At 43.3% G+C, this 15,474-nt stretch overlaps 2 protein-coding genes and 1 long non-coding RNA gene across 4 annotated transcripts; 2 read left to right on the top strand and 1 right to left on the bottom strand.

The window, feature by feature from the left end:
- Positions 1-518: 518 nt before the first annotated feature.
- Positions 519-3,937, top strand: RPL34 (ribosomal protein L34). The gene is made up of 5 exons (XM_042872106.1): positions 519-543; positions 1,065-1,143; positions 1,234-1,333; positions 2,097-2,200; positions 3,811-3,937. Exons 2-5 carry the CDS (start codon positions 1,079-1,081, stop codon positions 3,893-3,895), a joined length of 354 nt encoding a protein of 117 aa, XP_042728040.1. The 5' UTR covers positions 519-543; positions 1,065-1,078; the 3' UTR covers positions 3,896-3,937.
- Positions 3,938-5,432: 1,495 nt separating this feature from the next.
- Positions 5,433-15,036, bottom strand: LOC122180235. 2 transcript variants are annotated; one of them, XR_006178962.1, is made up of 4 exons: positions 14,756-15,036; positions 14,210-14,294; positions 13,275-13,329; positions 5,433-6,295 (listed from the first exon to the last, which is right to left on the bottom strand). It is a non-coding gene; the product is annotated as an uncharacterized LOC122180235 (long non-coding RNA). The 2 variants fall into 2 exon arrangements; XR_006178961.1 differs by lacking the exon at positions 14,756-15,036 and having other exon boundaries at positions 14,210-14,625.
- Positions 5,724-9,785, top strand: OSTC (oligosaccharyltransferase complex non-catalytic subunit). The gene is made up of 4 exons (XM_042871769.1): positions 5,724-5,914; positions 6,083-6,176; positions 7,726-7,923; positions 9,186-9,785. The coding sequence occupies exons 1-4, from the start codon at positions 5,776-5,778 to the stop codon at positions 9,202-9,204; spliced, it is 450 nt and encodes a 149-aa protein (XP_042727703.1). The 5' UTR covers positions 5,724-5,775; the 3' UTR covers positions 9,205-9,785.
- Positions 15,037-15,474: the final 438 nt, after the last annotated feature.

Below are 15,474 nucleotides of genomic sequence, written 5' to 3'. Positions count from 1 at the left end.
AAAAAAAAAAAAAAAAAAAAAAAATCACAGATTGAAAAGAGGGAGGATGTGGCACGGTGAACTGCGAGCCACGAATCCATCAATAAGGCCAGCAGCACACATCAAAGGCTTCTGAGCGTGTGCTGCTCTGCGAAAGCAAAGCTGAGGCAGCTAACAAGGCGTCCAGCCTTACATGTTTCACGTGCAGCATTCTGGCTACAGTGGCACAGCTACGTGTACTTCAGGTGCGTGACCTTTGGGGTCACCCTGATGCCAAAAGCTGTGTCCTTGCAGCACCTCAAAGAAAAAGAGCGAAGATGCAGGAAGCGTAACTTCCAGTGGGTACAGGGGCGTAGCACGGGGGGCTCTTTGGGCCGTACCCAGCCCCTCCCACATTACCCTCCCCGTAATCCTACAACATGGCGACGCCCTTGCAGCTCCGCCGCCGTACAGCATGGCGGCGCCCAGCCTGACGCGCCGCTATTCCTTCCGTGTTCCGGAGCGCCGCTATTTCAGTCTCGACGCGGGCGCTTCCGCTCCCTCTTCCGGATCCGGCGGCTCCAGGTATGGCGGCGGGCTACTGCGGGCCGCTGGCGTCTATCGGCGTCCATCCGCCGCCATCCGTTGACCGGCGAGCTCTGAGGGCGGCTCCGAGGGCTCCGCTGGTGGCGGTGGCTGTGGCTGTGGCTGTGGCTGTGGCTGTGGCTGTGGCTGTGGCTGTGGCGAGGGGCTGGGGGCTAGGGGCCGCATTCGGGCGGGCGGAGAAACAGGGCCGCCTCAGCGGCCTAGCGGCCGGGGTGCTGCTGTGGGGCCGGCAGCCCCCGTCGGGGCGGCGTCCTCTTGTTGGGTGGCGGCGTGCCCTCATCTGCTGTCAGCTCCGCGGCCGGCTGGGCCAGGAGCGGGCAGCGGGCTGAGTACGGAGCGGCGCTGCTGCGGCCGTTGTCACTGGAGGGAGGGGAAGGGAGGGCCGTGTTCGCTTCAGCGCAGCTTTTGGGCTCGGCGGTTCGGTGCGGATGATGCTGTGGTTTGTGAACTGCCATCCGGAGATCGAGTTCTTAAACCGTTGCTGCTTTGGTTTTGCCTAGTTCAGGTGTGAAAAATGGTTCAGCGCCTGACCTACCGCCGTAGGTTATCCTACAACACAGCTTCCAACAAGACCAGGCTGTAAGTAAGCCAGAGTTGCTAGAAATTTTTCGGTGAAGAAAATTAAGCTTGGAGTTGGATTGTTGCATTGACTGTTTTGCTGCCATTTAGGTCCCGAACACCTGGAAACAGGATTGTTTACCTCTACACCAAGAAAGTAGGGAAAGCACCGAAGTCAGCATGTGGGGTATGCCCAGGACGTCTTCGTGGTGTAAGTCTTAGGGTTGCTGGCATAAGAGTTTGGCAGCTATTTCTTTCCTTTTTTCTTGTTTTAATGTTAAAATTCTTTTCTTGTTTGATATCTGTTTCATCATGAATTCAAGAACAGCCTTTTGTTTTAAATTTTTCCATTTGAATATTGTAAGGTGGAGCTGGTGAAACAGTTTGGAAGCGTAAGGAACAGGTGCTTTTTTAATGCGTGTGATTCTCATTGCTATTATCTGAACCTGTGTGAGTTAACTTTTAACTGGCTGCAGTTGTTTCAAGTTAGATCTAGATTAATCTGTTGCAGGGCTAAAACTTAGAATTTTATCTACTAGGTAGATTTTTCAAAAAACAAGCATCATCTGACTATGATTTTTAGGAAAAAAGGACTGACTTTTGTATTTTAATGTGCTATTTTATTCCCAAACTTCCCTCGTTTGATGCTATTGCCTTCAATGGCAGATCAGAATGTTTGAGTAACAACTTATTTTCAATCAGCTTCTACCTTTACAAAGATTATCGTTTTTAATAATAAGCAATTTAAAAAACAGTGAATGTATTTCAAAAGCAGTAGAATGGAAAAATCAGCTTTGGAGTGCTGCAGGCAGCATGGATACAGTGTGTGGCTTCACTTCCTGCCTGTTCAGTAATCAGCTTTAGATGCTGCTGGGGCTTTTTGAAGTCAAACTATCCAAGTCTATTTCCATAATACAGCTGTTACTCAAAATTAGGCAGCGCTCTCATTTTCTTCCAATGTTTGCTTCATATAGGTGCGTGCTGTGCGTCCTAAAGTTCTTAAGAGGCTGTCAAAGACAAAGAAACATGTCAGCAGAGCCTATGGTGGTTCCATGTGTGCTAAGTGTGTCCGTGACAGGTAAGCATATAGCAAACTAACTCTATTCTTAAGGTCACTTAATGTGAGTTTTGAATCTTACTGCATCTTTGTAGTGTAGGCCAATCAAGGGAGTGTGTATAAACAGGAGAGGGAGTGGCTGTTACAAGGGTGGATAGTGATAGGACAAGGGGGGATGGTTTTAAACTAAGACAGAGGAGGTTTAGGTTAGATATGAGGAGGAAGTTTTTCACACAGAGTGTGGTGACACGCTGGAACAGGTTGCCCAAGGAGGTTGTGGATGCCCCATCCCTGGAGGCATTCAAGGCCAGGCTGGAATGTGGCTCTGGGCAGCCTGGTCTGCTGGTTGGTGACCCTGCACACAGCAGGGGGGTTGAAACTCGATGATCATTGTGGTCCTTTTCAACCCAGGCCGTTCTATAATTCTGTGGTTTCTGTTCTTCTGTTGTCCTATGTTCTTTTGCTTTGTCTTACGCAAAGATGTTAGTGAAAGATCATGCTAACTCATTTTTTGGGACCCACTGATGTAGTTGTCAGCATTTTATGTAACTTCATGCAGTTAAGCTTTAAGATGACTTTTGCTAGGCATTCCTTAATGAAGCTTTATTGTGTAACAGCCATGGCTGTTTACTTCCTTGATAAAGTTGAGGAAGACTGTGTATTACAAACAATATGTCATCCCTGTGAATAGTAATCAAAGCAGATCTCTGGAGCCAGCGGTGTAATGCCGGTTTTTCATCTGTAGTGCAAATGTTGCCAGCCTCTTCTTTTCTCTTCTGTGAGTTCTAAGCTAAATCGCATTAGGTGCCACTGAAGACAGGTTGTTACAGCTGCAGGTCTTTAGCATAACTTTTCAGTGTTAAATGCCAGTCTTTTGAGTGTTTCCCACACACTGTGATATTGATAGTTTGCTTTTAACAGATGAGTGCCTGTCTGTCTTTGCCTGAAAGTACACCTCCTTCCCTGCAGCTGGCAGTTCTTTGTCTTTTGTCTGTTGAAGCCTTGCTGGTAGGCTGTTTTTGCTTTTAACTCAAACTCATCAAATAGACTGTTGATGTATGAGGACTACCACATAGATCTGTCCACATGGTGGACCTGTATGCCTTCCAGAAATAATAATTGTGTTCAGGCATGACTTAACCTGCCCGTCTTTGTTTATGGACGAAGACACTCTAATCCTGGGAGAGCAGCTGCTGTTGTTTTGCTGACTGGACTCATGTCAATTCTTCTGTAATTCTGATGGAGGAAACTGACTAGCTGGTCTCACCTGTTACTATTTTAAGAACTGTTAAATTAATTTGCTGTTGAGGATTTCAGCTTTTTTTTTTTTTTTCCTTTTAATTTAGTGAAGCCATCGAGCATTGCCTTATCTGCCTACAAGGCACTAACCCTACATTTGCAAAAAAACAAGGGCTTTTTCCCCAAATCTCCACATTTGTATGCTGCCACTGCCCCTGCTCTTATCTTTTGGTGCTGGCAAGAACGCTCACAGCTTCTTTTAAACTAATATGGAGCTAACACCACACATAGAACATGAAGCACTGGGGCCAACAAAACTGATTGCAGCTTTCTTCTTTTGTGTTCTCAGTTGATTAGATGCATCTCCTGATGGTGTTGTGCTTCCTTTCCAGAATCAAGAGAGCTTTCCTTATTGAGGAGCAGAAGATCGTTGTGAAAGTGTTGAAGGCACAAGCACAGAGCCAGAAGTCAAAGTAAATCTGTTTGTATTTTCTGCCCAATAAATGAAAGTTCCACTTTCCTGGTGTCTTGTCTTTCTGCATGCTGATGAAAGCTGGTAAGAGCTGCTCACAGCTTGGTAAAGGCAAAAATGGATTTTGATGCAGCAGAAACAGTTAGGATACTGTGTACAGTCATGGGGGCGAAGCAGGCCTGCCTGAACAGGGCTCCCAGCTTTGTCTCAGAATCCCGAGGCAGACTGGAGTAACTCAGCAACCCTTTTTTCATGGCAGCAGCTGTGCATGAAATGACTGGAAGACATCTAAAACAGAAAAGCAGACAGCTGGCTAAAGACTAGAAGACAGTGCCAGATGAAGAGGAGCAGAGCTAGAGTAAGCCAAAGGTAGTTTCTTGTTTGTTTTTGTAGTATGTTCTGCAGTTCACTGCTATTTGAATCCGAGGGTAGAGGGTGATTGTCTGACTTGAAGTTAGTGCTGTGTCTGCTAGACCATTGCGTGGTCTGGATTTGGAGGAAAGCTCCAGCTGCTTTGCTCAGGTCACTTGTCAGGTGCTTCCTGGATCTGCAGCTGCAGGCACCATCCGAGCAGAGCTCCGGGTGAACAGACTAATAGCTCCGAGAATCAGCTTTTAGAGTAGCAGCAGGAAAGGAGGTAAAATATTTGAATGCAGACCTTGATCCCAGATGGATGGCATTTGGAGGTGATTCTATGATCACTTGGGTCCATTCAGGCTGCGCTTCTGAGAAGCGTACAAAAGGAATTTTTTCCTGCTGGCTCTGTGCTGGCTGTTCACACTGTGCCTCACTGTGTAGTCTGCTCCTCAGCTAAGAGATGTATAATGAGAAGAATGACAAGAAGAGCTTGGGATGTTGGGATCTGCTGCCTGCAAGCATGGAACACTTTGTCAGCATTGCCTCTGAGTGATGGAGGTGGCTATGATCCTGCACACACCAACACTGCACAGGGCCAAGCCTGCTGTACCCCAGAGATTCATTTCTTCAGTGCCCCAACTCATTACAATAATGTTCTCAGAGCAGCTCGATGTTGCAGTAAGTCACCTAGTTGTATGAGGCCTTCCTGTCTCATCAGGTTGTGCTGAAATTCCTTCTCAAGGCTGCAGCTCGTTAGAGGCTGCTTTAAGTGCTAAGATTAAACGTGCTGATGTTTTTAGGTGCTGTTACTGTAGTTTACACGATTAAAACTGTATTAGTTGTTGCCTTCCTGCAGTAGTAGAAACTTTGGTGCTGTGGTTTAAGTAGGGCAAGCATGGGGCTCTGGGAAAGAGGCAATGATGGAGGCAGAACAGTTGAAGAAGAATTGAAAAATGCCATAAACGTCTATTTATTTAAAAGGCAGAAACCTTAGCTAATGACCAGCCGGGATTCTTCCCAACGCTGGGGAAGGACGGTTCCTAGCGGGGCGAGGGGCAGTGCTCCGCCGGCTCAGCCGATGCTGCTCGGGCCGCAATCCCCGTGCCCGCAGCCGCCGAGCGATCGGCCCCGCTCACCCTGAGGGCGCTGCGTGCGCGGAGCGCTGCTGCCCCCGCGCGGCCTGTCTGTCCTGCGGGCAGCGCTCCGCCCGCTCCGCCGCGCTCCTCCCGGCTACTCGGTGGCGACACGTCAGGGCTGCTGGGCCCTGGCAGGTGGGTAAAGGGAATCGTTACCCTCCGAGGAGCGGCCTCGGCTTCCGGATGTTTTTCGCAAATCGAAGGCGTGCGCAGAGAATATCTTACGTTCCAGCGTCGCTTTGCGGGGATTTTGTTGGTTTCATCTTTTTTTTTTTTTTCGCTTTTCTTCTCTTTACTCGCCCCTGCCAGGACCCGGCTGGCTTTCCGTTTCCGCCTTCGTGTGAGCAAAGCGCCCGGCGGCGCGGGACCGGCGTGCGCACCGAGCCGCCGCCATGGAGACGCTGTTCCGGCTGCCCTTCGCCGTCCTCGAGTGCCCCAACATCAAGCTGAAGCGACCGGGATGGGTGCACATGCCCTCGGCCATGACGGTCTACGCGCTGGTGGTGGTGTCGTACTTCCTCATCACCGGAGGTACCGCCGCGCCAGGGGAGGCCGCGGCGATGGAAGCCGCGTGGCTGAACGTCCTGCGGCGCCCGGCGGGCCATAGGATGCGCTGCCCGCCTGCCAGCTGTCGCCTTGGTTTTCCCCCTTCGCTTGAGACTCCAAGCTGACGCTGTGTGTTTGTTTGTTTCCTCGCAGGAATTATCTACGATGTGATCGTGGAGCCCCCCAGCGTGGGCTCGATGACGGATGAACACGGGCACCAGCGGCCGGTGGCTTTCTTGGCATACAGGTAGGAGCAGCGCCACGTACACAAACATGCGTGAAGGAGCTGTGCCAGCTTACCCTGAGCTTCCCAAAAGGCTGAGCCCATCCGAAATCTGGGCTGTGATTTGCAAATCTGAAATAAAACTGTTAAAATACAGCAAAAATTAGAAAAATTAGATCTTTCAAAAGCTTGTAGGACTGTATATTTTGGTAACGAGTATGTTTTGATCTGGTACTACTTCCAGTTTTTCCTACCTATTTGTTTTTTTTTACTGGGTGCAGATGCATGGTGATATAATCTTCATGCAAAGTGATGGTCTGGCCTTTTAGCTTTTAATGTAATTGAGAGTCTTGTGCCTGAAGGTTAGAATACATAACATGGATGCCCCATCCCTGGAGGTGTTCAAGGCCAGGTTGGATGGGGCCCTGGGCAGTCTGGTGTAGTATGAAATGTGGAGGTTGGTGGCCCTGCCTGCGGTAGGGGGGGGTTGGAGATTCGTGACCCTCGAGGTCCCTTCCAACTCAGGCTATTCTATGATTCTGCGAACATACAAATACAAAATAGATGTTTGCACCTATTACTGACAATAAGCAAGAAATTGCTTAGTGAGGATCTGGTCTAAAAATACTTAATCTATACATGTTAATTTTTTTTCTCTACGACTGTGTGTGTGCGAGAATCACAGTTCGTATTTTTATTTTTTTAAAATACCAGAACCATTCTGTAAGTCTGTGTCACGCATCGTGTGTAAATTTTGATTTGAGCTGGATGTAGTGTATGACTCAGACTGGGCTGGATTGTTGCAGTGTGCACACATTGGGCTCCTGCAGGGAATTGACTGCACTTGCGTACAGTTCAGCAGAAACAACGTGAAAGAAGGTGGCATTGACGATTTTAAGGATCTGTGGCAAAAATGATCATTATCATTTCAGTATCAGCATGCATGCATAGCAGTTTCAGTTGTACCACGTCTATGAAGTTGCTGGTATTGCTGATTACAGTAATAGAAAAAGGCTTAGTTATTGTTGCATGCAGAAGATCCAGTTGCATGCCCAGCGTGCAGGTAGCAAAACACTCTGCAGACAGGAGCCATTTTTGCTGTGTGCTGGAACCTGCAGATGTGCTTCACGTGCTGGCACAGTACTCAGAATGGGGTTTGTTCCAGGCTGAGAATTAGGGCACAGCTGCCTAAACATCATGGTGGAAATAAGTTTCGGAGAGCTTGTTGGCCCCAGCTCTGCACCTTGAGTCATCTGTGAAAGCTGGTGCTACTTTTGGAGTAGATATTTCTGTAAGCTGATGAGCTTGCATGGTATCCAATACTGTATGCTACTGTGCATGAAACCATCATGTTCTTGCCCAGTTGCTTTGCAGGCTCTTAGTGGAGGAAATAAATTACATATAACAGTTTTAATGTAGTTGCGTAATGTAAATTTTCTGAATTTACTTAGTTAGGAAGTCATCTAGCAAAGTTAATAAGTTGAGTAGCTGCATTTTGAAATACAGATAGTTACTTTAAATCTAAATTTTTTCTAACATCCTACCATCTCCCCTCTGTTTTTTTCTCCTGTAGAGTAAACGGACAGTATATTATGGAAGGGCTTGCATCTAGCTTCCTGTTCACAATGGGTGGCCTAGGATTCATAATTTTGGATCGATCCAATGCACCAAATATCCCCAAGCTGAATAGGTTTCTCCTGCTCTTCATTGGATTTGTCAGCGTGCTTTTGAGCTTCTTTATGGCCAGAGTTTTCATGAGGATGAAATTACCGTAAGTAGCGTTTTATTCTCTCTGTTTTTCTCCTCTTTTGTGGCGGCAACAGTAAATGTAAGCTTAGCAGGAAATAAAACCAGGTGTTGTAAACATCTGGACCTTGGCTATAAATTGCTTTTCTTCAGTGCTTTTTTGGAGCAACCTATCTTGAACAAAGTGGGAAAGTTTTGGGCTCAGCTGCTCTAAGATTGCGCTGTGGTTCAAAAAGAGGTGACAGATCCTGGTAGGTCAGATGATACGATTGGTGAGTACGAGTTGTAATTAATTTTCAGTTAGACTGAATATGGCGGATGAATCGTTTCTGTTGACAAGGTACATGAAAGGTGGTAACTAAAAATACTGAGTGCAGCGAAATGGGTTTTCAGAAGTATCCAAGGCAGACCTAAAGTAAAGGTAATGCAGGCTTTTTTTTTTTTTTTCTCTGTTGCTGTAAAACTGAACATTACATTGAAGCAATATACATGACATTTTGATACATTGATATTCAAAGACTGAAAAGTAGGAAAGATCTGAAGCTGTCAGGCTACGTAGTAACCAAATGCAAGAATTCCAATTTCTGTTTTCTCTATTTCTAACTCTATTTTATTTAGAGTAGCCGAAACCAGGAGTTTAGAGATACCAGTAATTAATTTCTGGAGTAGCTCTGTGAGGTGTTGACTTCGTAATGCCAGTTACCACTCCTTTCTTAAACATTTATTTACTCTGCATGTGTATTAAGAAAATGTGTTTCACAATGCAGATGCGTTGGGTTCCTTGGTTGCTGGATAACAACCTGCTGTATATTTTTCTTGTTTCATTGATTATATATGTTGTGACGGTTGTTTTTCTTAAAATCTTCAAAGAAATAAGGCTGCAGAGAAGTTGAAGAGAAAAAGAGCCCAGAATTGTGTTTATTGTCGGGGGATGTCAGGACATACTGAATGTCTTAACACTGGCAGTTTGTGTAAAGGGTACAAATAATGCAGCTTTCCAAAGGTGTAACGTGGGCTTCAGAAATTCTAAGCAATTGCTGGAGTTGGATAGAGAGCAATGAGCAGTCTGATCCATTTTCAGGGTTCATTAAGTGACTTGAGGAAGGAGCATGTAGTTAAGTGGGCTGGTATATACCTTGCGCAGGATGTACGTACTAAATAGCCTTGATATTAAGAGTGTTTTGGCAAGCTGTGGCTTTTGGTTTAATATTGTTAAAATTCCTCACTTTTTGAGGCGGTCCTGCCTTTGATTGCTAACTTTTTTCCTAACTTAATTTTGTTCTGTAGGGGCTACTTGATGGGTTAGTACCTCTTGTGATGTGTGAAAGCCCAAGGTGCATTTACTCCTCTTCCTGAAGCAGCAGCAAGAAACAAATTCCACAGTCACTGCCGACAGGAAACAGACCTGAACATGGGAAGCATCTGAAGAGAGTGCTCTCTGCAACCAGTCTTAAACTACTGATGGCTGATTTGTCATTTTAAAACAGCTATTACTTAGTTGTGTTGTTCTTGTTTTTTAATTTCCAACAAAACAGAAACAAGGAAACCTGTCTTTAGCTCTGCCTTGAAATGAATATTGCCCCTTGGTTTTACAGTTTTTTGTTGCAAGGTCTGTCCCTTCTTTCTTGCGTGGGAGAATTGTGTGAATTGGACAAGAAACACCTGAAACGTTTTCCCAAGTTAAAGTCTGAAAATAAATAACTTTGGATGCTTTACAGTCCAAATGCAATGTGTCTGAAATGATTTCAAAGGCACCTTTTGCCTTATTATTAATGGCTTCGTATGAGTAATTCCAGACGTGCACGGGGAGAGGCAAACTGTATAAATGTGCTTTTGTTTGTAAAAAAAATGTATGACAGAAGCCAAATAAAACTTATTTTCTATGAAGTTATTTGAATTTGATCTATTTTCTGAAACTTTTTCTCGAGTATGCGTCACGTATTCTGCATCCAGGCTTGATATGCTCTGCTGTACCGTGAATGCATAATTTCTGCTTTATTTTTCATAGTTGGTCAGTTTGTGTTTTTTATCAATATCAAGGGCAAGAGACCTCATACTTTCTGTGCACTTGTCCTGTATCTAAATGACATTATCACCAATCAAATTAATTTACTTTTGTAGCTGCTGCGTTTCTGTTTGAGAATTGAGGCTCCAGCTTGTTTTTGTCTTCAGTTAAAAGACTGAATGTTACCACCGTGCTTCATTAAAATGTGTTTGGGGGTAGGAAGGATCTAAACTGACAGAAATGTTTTTTCTGCAAGCCACGTGAGTTTGAGGCACTATTTTTATCTGTGTAGTAAATGTCACTGAGATGTTTTTATTCCCTTAATTCTATATATATCTGTGCATGTACCTAACCTAATTTCAGAGGTAGCTGTTAATTATTTACCCTTGGCGTATTCTCTCATTCTTACACACGTTATGTTTCCATTCCCTCATTCTTGCATGTGATATGACTTCTGTGTTTGTTCATCTTAAGTGTGTTTTATTAAGATTTAGGGTAGCTGAAGCTGCTCAGTGAGGTTAAGAACTGCGAAGTTCTGTTCCTTTCAAAGTGATTATCTTGTGGTTTCAGATTTTGGTGTGACACATGCTTTCTTTCAAGGGAAGAGATTTGATGTTATGTAAGTCAATAACAGTACATAATACATCTGGGGGAAGTCAAACAAGACAGACATATCACTGAGTACAGTTGTTCTGATCTCCCTCTCGCTTGGTACTTTTCCCATCACTGTTCAATTTCAGCCTCTGGATTTGCTGCCAAATCCAAATGAGCACACTCTTGAACAGTGATTTTAATTACGTACTTGAATGTCTACGCATGGTCTGTGAAATGCATTTGGTTATAATTGAACCCTAAGTGATCTAACATGAAACAAAATGGATTTGTGAGTGCACAGTTTTGGAAAAATAAGACTAAGGCCCTGTCTCCAACAAACAAGGTTAAATAATCTTTGTTTCTTTGATCACAGGTTTTGAACCTGGATCTGCTCAGATCCTATGCTCAAGCAGAGGTAGAGAGAGAACAAGGAAACAGTTTCCAGAGCAGAAGATAGATCACCCAGGATCCAGGTGTGTTCTAGATAGGAGCATTTCACTATGTGTAGCTGAAGACTGGTTTATTTGGGGTATGGGCTGGGGGCTTCATGGTCACACGCAGAAAAATTTCTGCAGGACACTTTCACATCAACTGCAAGGAAGGCATTGCTGTACATTGTGGGAGTCATATTATCAGAAAAAGAAAGCCTGGTATTTTACGTAAATGTCTGCTGTTCTTTACAGGTAACAGCATGTGGGTTTTAGTAGGGTTTTAGTGTAGTTAAAAAAAAAAAAAAAAGACAAAAAGAAAACTTCAATTACTGATAATTCCCATCTGCGTTTGGTGCTCTCAACTAGCATGAATGCAACTTGAGTGTGGTGTGAGAAATTAAAGTTGAAATACTGTGATAAAGCACAGCATACAGGAACACATCTTTCCTTGATTAAAAACAGCTGTTTGGCCTATTTCCAAGTAACAGAAGAGTCAGACTGAAGTCTAGAGGTTCTAATTTTCTGACTTGCTGGAGAAAATACTGAATCTGTGCCTCCTCTAGGCTTCGGTATAATCTTGGAGCAATGGTGCCTCATTGGTATAGATGTGGTATTTATAACCTTTGTAGCTTTTGAAAGTTAGCATACACATAAGTGAACTCTTAATAAAATTAACTGATTTAAACAAAAAAAATTGATTTAGGTAAAAAAAAAAAAAAGCAAGCCAGATGTTCTGGTTATGTTCTGATTTCCTTTTTTTTTCCCCAGTACAATTTCTGGATTTCTGCAAATTATGAAACAGCAGTGTGTTTGGAAGGTCTGTACCACTGAAACAATTTTTGGCAGGTGTATGGAATCCATTAGGTCCTGGTCTGAACCAGTGATTGAGCACCTGTGCAGGGGTGTAACCAACCCTGGGAGCACAGGTGGAAGCAATTCACTCTTGTGACCCCCGCATCCACAGTTCCCTAACCTCATTTGAGGGCTGGCAGCCGCAAGGAAAGCATCTCTACTGGGAGATCATCTCCTTTGGAGTGTTGGGTGAGCACTGATCCTCAGAAAGGAGTAAGTAATTTCTTTTTTGTTACCTGATGGCGATTGCTACCTTTCTTGGGTGATCTGGAACTGGTTTTAAGTAGTTATGTCTGCTGCCTCCTGTCCTTATATTGGGAGTATGATGTTTCAACAACCATATTGAGGGGATGCTGATAAATACCTTTGCTAGTAAAGATAATCATGGCATTTTTATGTCTGAATTTGAACTTGCAAAAAATGTATAACTTAATTAAAATGTATGATGCTTCTTAAAAGTAAGCTTATTTTTTGGTATAAAGTAGTCCACACTGATGTCTGAAATAAAATGGAGATCTTTCTTAGCCTAAGTGGAATGTTTTGAATTCACAGCATTTTGATTCTGAATTGGTTGCGCTTAATGGAATCTTGTGTCATTCTTTTGAAGCTGGATGCTTGTTCTAGTTACTTACTTTATATGCATAAATGTATTTTCTTAAGGTATTAATTAAGAAGCACTAGTTACTAGTAATTGAAGCAGTCGTAAATTGCTGCTGCTGCAATTTACAACAAAGGGAGTACATTTGGTTACGGGGAAGATGGCGGATCTCACTTGTCTGATGCACTTGGGAATGCTGTATACAAAAGAAACTTTTTTTCCTTGCAACATCGCAATGGCTGTGAAATAAATGTGAAACTTGTGTGAAAATGATGATTGTGTTTTGCCTTCAGTGCTGGCTTTCTTCAAAGAGTTGCAGTGTTGGCTCTGACTTACCATTAGAATTTCTAGTTCCTGCTTTTCAATTTGTGGTTGTTTTAGAACATTTTTCTTCCAGAGCTTGGTTAAAGAGGTTTGAAACAATTGCAGAAAATGAATGAATTGAAATGATTGGAAGAACCTCAGAAGAACACAATCTTGTAACAATTTACAGTGACCCTGAGGCATTTCAGCTGTGCTAATTACTGGAGAACTGAAATTAGGATTTCAGTGGCAGGAAAATACGCAATTAATGCATCTTAAAGGGTGGTGTTGGTGGGAAAGTAACTGATGGAAGTAGAAGAGTAGGTGACGACTAATGATGCTGGTGTCCTTTTTGTTGGGTGTGGATCAGCTAAGAACTGAACTAAGATCACAAGCTTTTATTTATTAGAACAGCTGTGGCACTGTAACGGGAGGCAGGCCTGCCCAGACTTGCACCATGTTTTAACTGGTGATATAGAAGTGAGGAGCTGCATTCTGATGTCTTGAATTATTAACTGACTTGCTAAGCTGCTGTTTAATGGTATCAATTCAATTACTGATGTCTTTTTGATACAAGATGAAGTTTCACTTACATCACATAACTGCCATATAGGTTCTGTAAATGTCAAAGCTGTTAGGCTGTTTTACCTGTGGAATGCAAGAAATAGTGTTTAGCTATAAGTAAATCAGATCAATGTGGTATCATCTGCTGACTTACGAATGCAAAAGACTGGCGTTAGGAATTTCCTTTTTTGTATCAATTTTCAATGCAAAGTTCAGCGCTGAGGTGGGAACGTGGATGCCTTTATTGGTGGTGGTAACTGTGCTCAGCAGCAAACAGGGATATTCTAGGGTAAAACTTCAAGGGGACGTGCTTTCTGTATTCCTTAGTAAACAGACTGAAACAATTTGGGAACTTCTAACTTTCTGACAGCTCTTGGATGATAGATAATATATTCTCCATATTCAACATTCCAGTACCTCATCTGTCTGGAAATGCAGATGGAGGGTGTGAGGGATGTGGAATAATAAACCAGAATCGACTTCAGTCTACGATAAAGCTTTAGGAGGTAAGGATTGTGTGTAGAATAACTGGAAGGAAGTGGTAAGATGATAATTAGCCAACTCTAATCTTTCAAGAGTAAGCCATGGAGAGGTATGGACCCCTTAAGCAGAAGAAAAGCAGATGTTTTTTCAGCTGCAGCTTTTGAAGCTGTCTTGCACGTTATGGAAATCTGGTCTATCTGAAACAACTGTAAGCTGGATGCAGAAGTACTTCGAAAACCATTTTTAGAGATGGCTTACTGATTAGCTCATATCCTTTTATCAGAGTGAGTTGGTTTTTTTTTTTGAGGACCATCCCTAGGCTAGATTCATCCAACACCCAGTGACCTGGATAGAATGGGCAGTACTTACTACATTAGCATACATCATAAAATTAAGACTGCTGAAGGTCAGAATAAGGATGTAGCATAGTTATCTTGAGAGATCAAATAGTGCCTTAAAAGGAACTAATTGGCTTACTCACTTTTGTTCCAAGTGCAAAATAGGTTAGATTGCAGTTGGACTTGATGGTCTTCAAGGTCTTTTCCAACCTGAACAATTCTATGATTCTATGAAATAGTAAAGATAAATAAGCAATATAGCTGGCAAAATGTGGTGTTACTCCTGGTAAAGCATTCTAGGGATAAAATAGTTGACTACCTGACTAAGTTGTCTATAGCAGTGATGATATTTCCACTGTTTGGAGCTTTAAGAGCAAGGCCATTTGAGCATCTGTCAAAATTTGCTGATAAGGCTAATATAGCATTGGTGTGAAAGATTTTTTTGAAGTGTCTTCCACCAGCTGCCTATTTTCATTACTTCAGAGGTGAGAAGGAAACTTCTGACCTTCCAAACACTGCCACTTCCCATCTTTAAAATTAGTAACGGAAAGGTCTTTCTGTAAGCGACTGTACACCAACAAATATACAGTTAGCAGAGTGACTTGGCTAGGCTGTTTTTTTATGCATTGTAAATCTGGAAGAATTATCACAGTAGAAGGAGATAATTGAAAAGAAATGAAAATGCCCACCTGTATCCTCGGCTTGCAGAAAAACTCCAAAGGGGAGATCTCCAGAAAAAGAGCCTTCTTGGGTGGCAGTCAGCTCTTAAATGGACTCTAGGAGAGGTGCAGCTAGGCTCCACCCCTGCCATTCACACAGGTGAATTGCCTTCACCTGTGCTCCCACAGCTGACCTGGTGTTTGCTTCAGGTGATCAATCAGTGACTTAGCAGTTCCCATACGATGACTAAATCTGTCCTGTAGGTATATACCTGCAGTGTATTCATAAAACAGAATCCTGTTGGTCTCGTTGCAATCTGGAGGAAAAAAAAAAAAAAGTAGTTGTCTGACTTGCACATGGCAGTAGAAGGTATTTTCATTAACTTTTACTTCAAAGCAGAAAATGGGTTAGTTGTTGATGTAAGGAAAACAAAAAGATATAGATTTCTTATTTTTTGAAGGCCTTTCCATTTCCTAGTTGATTTCTACGTCTGTCTGTCCCTAAATTATGCTGCTGTTAGAATGAAGCAGCAGTCAGAATAGCTGCCATACTGGAACAGAACTATCAGTGGGCAGAGGGAGTCTGTGATATTTCTAGGAGTATTTTGGTGATGCAGCTTTCTCTGTGCATCTGTCTGCTCTGAGGTGGAGCAGCAGAAAACACTAATGAACTTGTAAATTGCTATAGATTCTCTGCATTTTTACTTTTAAAGAACTTTGCTTCATTGATCCGTGAAATTTAACTTCTA

Source organism: Lagopus leucura, unplaced genomic scaffold, assembly GCF_019238085.1.
Source record: "Lagopus leucura isolate 7727_CA_CO unplaced genomic scaffold, USGS_WTPT01 Super-Scaffold_100004, whole genome shotgun sequence".
In the NCBI taxonomy this organism is placed as follows: domain Eukaryota; kingdom Metazoa; phylum Chordata; class Aves; order Galliformes; family Phasianidae; genus Lagopus; species Lagopus leucura.
Note: the sequence above shows the minus strand (reverse complement) of the source record. Positions and strands in the feature narration are given on the sequence as shown.